Source organism: Pinus tabuliformis, chromosome 7 (assembly GCF_031772625.1).
Source record: "Pinus tabuliformis cultivar Carrire ecotype Pingquan chromosome 7, CPIR1, whole genome shotgun sequence".
Taxonomy (NCBI): Eukaryota; Viridiplantae; Streptophyta; class Pinopsida; order Pinales; family Pinaceae; genus Pinus; species Pinus tabuliformis.
This window is the reverse complement of record NC_142293.1, coordinates 1,386,699,317-1,386,703,116: the sequence shown is the minus strand read 5'-3', so window position 1 is coordinate 1,386,703,116 and position 3,800 is coordinate 1,386,699,317. Positions and strand designations below refer to the sequence as shown.

At 39.2% G+C, this 3,800-nt stretch overlaps 1 protein-coding gene across 1 annotated transcript; it reads left to right on the top strand.

Annotated features, from left to right (window-relative positions):
* The first annotated feature begins 1,359 nt into the window (after positions 1 to 1,359).
* LOC149252815 (uncharacterized) lies at positions 1,360 to 2,880 on the top strand. The gene is made up of 3 exons (XM_089459814.1): positions 1,360 to 1,684; positions 1,948 to 2,069; positions 2,193 to 2,880. Exons 1-3 carry the CDS (start codon positions 1,531 to 1,533, stop codon positions 2,514 to 2,516), a joined length of 600 nt encoding a protein of 199 aa, XP_089315940.1. The 5' UTR covers positions 1,360 to 1,530; the 3' UTR covers positions 2,517 to 2,880.
* The last annotated feature ends 920 nt before the right edge of the window (positions 2,881 to 3,800 follow it).

Below are 3,800 nucleotides of genomic sequence, written 5' to 3'. Positions count from 1 at the left end.
CTCGTTACCACATGTAGGGAGTTGCTCTCCTTAGGAATATTGAAATTCCCAAATAATTGGAGTCCTTCCAATACTGAACAGTCTTGAATCCCATAATTTCTTCGATCTTCTTGGCTTTCTGAGGAGAGATGTTCCAAGTGTAGATATAACTTTTGTTGTCATTTGTGTCTCCTCTAGAGGCGTTGAGAAACTTATCTAAATTAAATTAAAATCGTTTGGCAATCACCATAGAGGCTCCTCCTAACAAGATAGTGTCATCTGCAAATTGCCCATGGTTAATACTTCTGATCCCCTCCTTATATCTGATGCCTAGCAGTTTCCAGGTTTCTCTTTCATGCTCCAGTCTTATGCTCAACGAATCTGCCATTACTATATAGAGAAAACAAGAGAGGGGGAAGTCATACCCCTAGAAGCTTTTAAAATTCTCACCACTCGGCCATTAACCAAAGGCTCTATACATGGAGAAGAGATGCATAGAGCAATCCATTTTGTAAATGTTGCATCAAACCCTAGTTTTTTCAGAACCTTCAATAGGAAACTAGGAAACTATGCCTTACCTTGTCAAAGGAATTTGCCATATCCAGTTTAATTACCATGCCTTGATCCCCTCTTTTCCAACTTGAGTCTATAACTTCCTGAAGAAGGATTATGTTGTCAAAGATTTGCCTACCCGACACGAATCCGCCCTGATTGACCGAGATCAATTGTGGCAGGATTTTTTGAGTCTAGAGGTGAGCAACTTCGAAATAACCTTGTGAGGAACATTACAAAGAGAAATAGGGTAGAATCTGGAAAAGGAGGAGGGGTTAGACTCCTTAGGGATTAGGGCTAAGAAGGAAGTGTTGATACCTCCCCCCATTATGAATCTCTTGAAGGAATATCCTATTATACGACACAAGTCTTTACTGATCAATTTCCCGAGCAGTTGTCTATAACGCGACTTTTTGAAAGCCTTTCCGACAGGTTTTTCCGGTCGAAATCCGGCAGGAATTTATTGGAATCGCAAGTTTGATAGCTAGTTTCTGTACAATGAAAGCGTCCCAGGGGTTTTCCAGGGTGCTGAATCCAAATGTGCAATTAAAAAACCGTTTTAACTGCAACAAATCAAGAATTAACTTCAATTTCTTCCGCCGGATTCCGTCACCGGAATCTCCAAAAAGTCGCATTATAGACAACTCCATTTCCCGAAGTGTTGATAAAAGGCAATTCCTATTTCATCGCCTATAGAATAGTTAATGCCCCCTCACATGCAGGCATTTAACTATCCCCTTTTACTAATCAATTTCCCGAAGTGTTGATAAAAGGCAATTCCTATTTCATCGCCTATAGAATAGTTAATGCCCCCTCACATGCAGGCATTTAACTATCCCCTTTCAGTGAAAGCATGCTCATCGAGATAGCATCATCAAGAGGGAGGGCGATAGTTAAATGCTGCATGTCAGAGGGCATTAACTATTCTATAGGCGATGAAATAGGAATTGCCGTTGATAAAAGCTAGCTCAGAAATCATGCGTGAGAAATATCATTTCAATGGCGGCCGCCACAGCAACATCAGAGGCAACCCTAACGTGCGAACAAACGAGAGAATTGCTGGATATGCAACCGTATCCTGAAGGAGGGTTTTTGAAAGAGACATCGAGAGACACCTCCGTGGCCCTTTCTAAATCTATTCTTCCGCCTCAGTGTAATTTGTTAATCCCAATCAATTCCATTTTTCATGTTTCATTTCCTTATACATAATTTGCAGAGTCAAGTATATCTTTGGTGCGTGTAATATAATATAGTTCGCAGTATTTTGGGATTTGGGGATTTTATTTTGTGCAATTAGGGTTTCAGAGCCATGGTCTGATGAGGATATGGTATTGTCACTGGTCACGGTCTTTATATTTTATTAGATGATCACACAACAGCAAGGGCTAACATGACCATGGATGTGGCTTTGTTTAGACAAAGTCGATAGACCCATAAGCAATGCGATTTTATTTTTGCATCCATCTGGAAGCGTCGTCCATTTGCATCGTATCCCTTGCGCCGAAACGTGGCATTTCTACCTCGGAGAGCCTCTCACGGTTGGTAAATTCGAATCGTTTTATTATTTCCAAGTTTTATTTTTAATTTTATTATAAAAAAGAGCATATCATATTATACTCCGTGGAGCACTGTCGGCTAAGTCCTGGGTTGTCAAATGTCAGGTCTTTGAGCTTGACCCTAATGGGGTGATAAAGCAAACTGTATTGGGTTCTGATCTTAGAGCAGGTCAAACATTGCAGTACACTGTGCCACCATTTGTTTGGTTTGGCTCATATCCAACTCGTGATATAGAGAGCTTTTCCAATGATGGTAGCCTGCTAGTTAAAGCCCCACCTAGAGATCCCGAAACGCACTATTCATTAGTTGGCTGCACATGCGCACCTGCTTTTCAATTTGAGGACTCTGAAATGGCTAAGAGATCCGAACTTCTGTCTATCAATTCAGCTCCAAAACCTTTCATTGAGTACCTGACATTTTCTGACTGAAGATCCAAGTATGAGGTTGGCTATGGCAGGTGAATTCCAGAATTCTGCGTGTCTCAGCATGCGGTTTCTGAGGAAATAATGCATCATCTAGCAATAAACGGGGTCTTGCTGTAGATTTTTATAATTTCTTCATTTAAAACAGAGACTCCATGACCGAGTGTGTGAACTTGATTAGGAAGTGCATGGCGCAACTTGTGATCTTGACAGCTCCTGAAATGTTTGGACGAACTTGTATGCCTTTGATTGATTTTCATCAGATGTAAGCATCTATTATTGTAAAAGTATTAAAAAATGCAACTAGTATTTCTATAAACTAGACAGTTACAGATTTTAAATGCATGTTACCTTTCTTGGGGTTGTTATTGCTCGAGTGTTTGAAGCTAGGGGTGCATAAGCTCCTATTGGTAATGCTGTTTATGTGAGGCATTATACTGTGTATTTCTAAATTCTTCTTGCAATTCTCGTAAATCGTAACTGCTTGACAGTTTGAAGTTTGATTCGCATATCTCATTGATGATGTCATTTATGTAGGTCATTATAGCTCTAACTATGCATTCAATTAATAATTGAATTTGTTGCATAAGTTTCTGGTTTCGATCATGTCTATCTGGGACCTGCAATCTAATCAAGGTATTACAAATGTGTCTTGTTAACAATATCTAATCTGGTGAATGTTAGAAATATTGTCATTTATTTGCCTACATTCCAGAAAGCAAGTTTCTCATTGGTTCTCAAGTTTCCGCAGAATGGTTTCTTGTTTAGTGTCATATTTTTTTTCAAAACTTAGTTTAAAATGTTTTGGAACTATATGCCCCCTTTCTGTTATTTGGCTTCGATGAAATGATTATTCTATTGTCTATGTTTGCTAAAAACTTGACCTTCCCTAAGGACTTTGGGAGGACAACAACCTGTTCATCCGTCCTGATGTGATGGAGCTTCATGCCTCTTGCTGCATCGAATCACGGATATCTAATCTCATGAAAACACAAATTTCTGCATGTCGAATCTCACAATAGTCAAACCCATCATATACACCGCTCTCAAAGAACTTGCAGCCAATATACAATCATCTCCCTCTTATGGAGGTAGCAGCTGCAAGACTAAGATTATCTCATACAATAGATTTGTCTACATAATGTATATCAAGGGTATATAGTTCATTGTGGAAGACCATCAAAATATATTTGAAGAGAAGGCTCTTTTGACTTCTACAAAATAGTTCATTATGCCTGACATATTTCTCTTTATATGGAAGCCCTCATTATCCTTATGCTTCCTTGAATA

Bases quoted from the DNA above. Each gene is read 5' to 3' on its own strand.
- LOC149252815 (XM_089459814.1), top strand. From the start codon at position 1,531: ATGGCGGCCGCCACAGCAACATCAGAGGCAACCCTAACGTGCGAACAA. The intron at 1,685-1,947 runs GTAATTTGTTAA...GGCTTTGTTTAG, and splicing joins ATCTATTCTTCCGCCTCAGT to ACAAAGTCGATAGACCCATA. The intron at 2,070-2,192 runs GTTGGTAAATTC...GTCAAATGTCAG, and splicing joins ACCTCGGAGAGCCTCTCACG to GTCTTTGAGCTTGACCCTAA.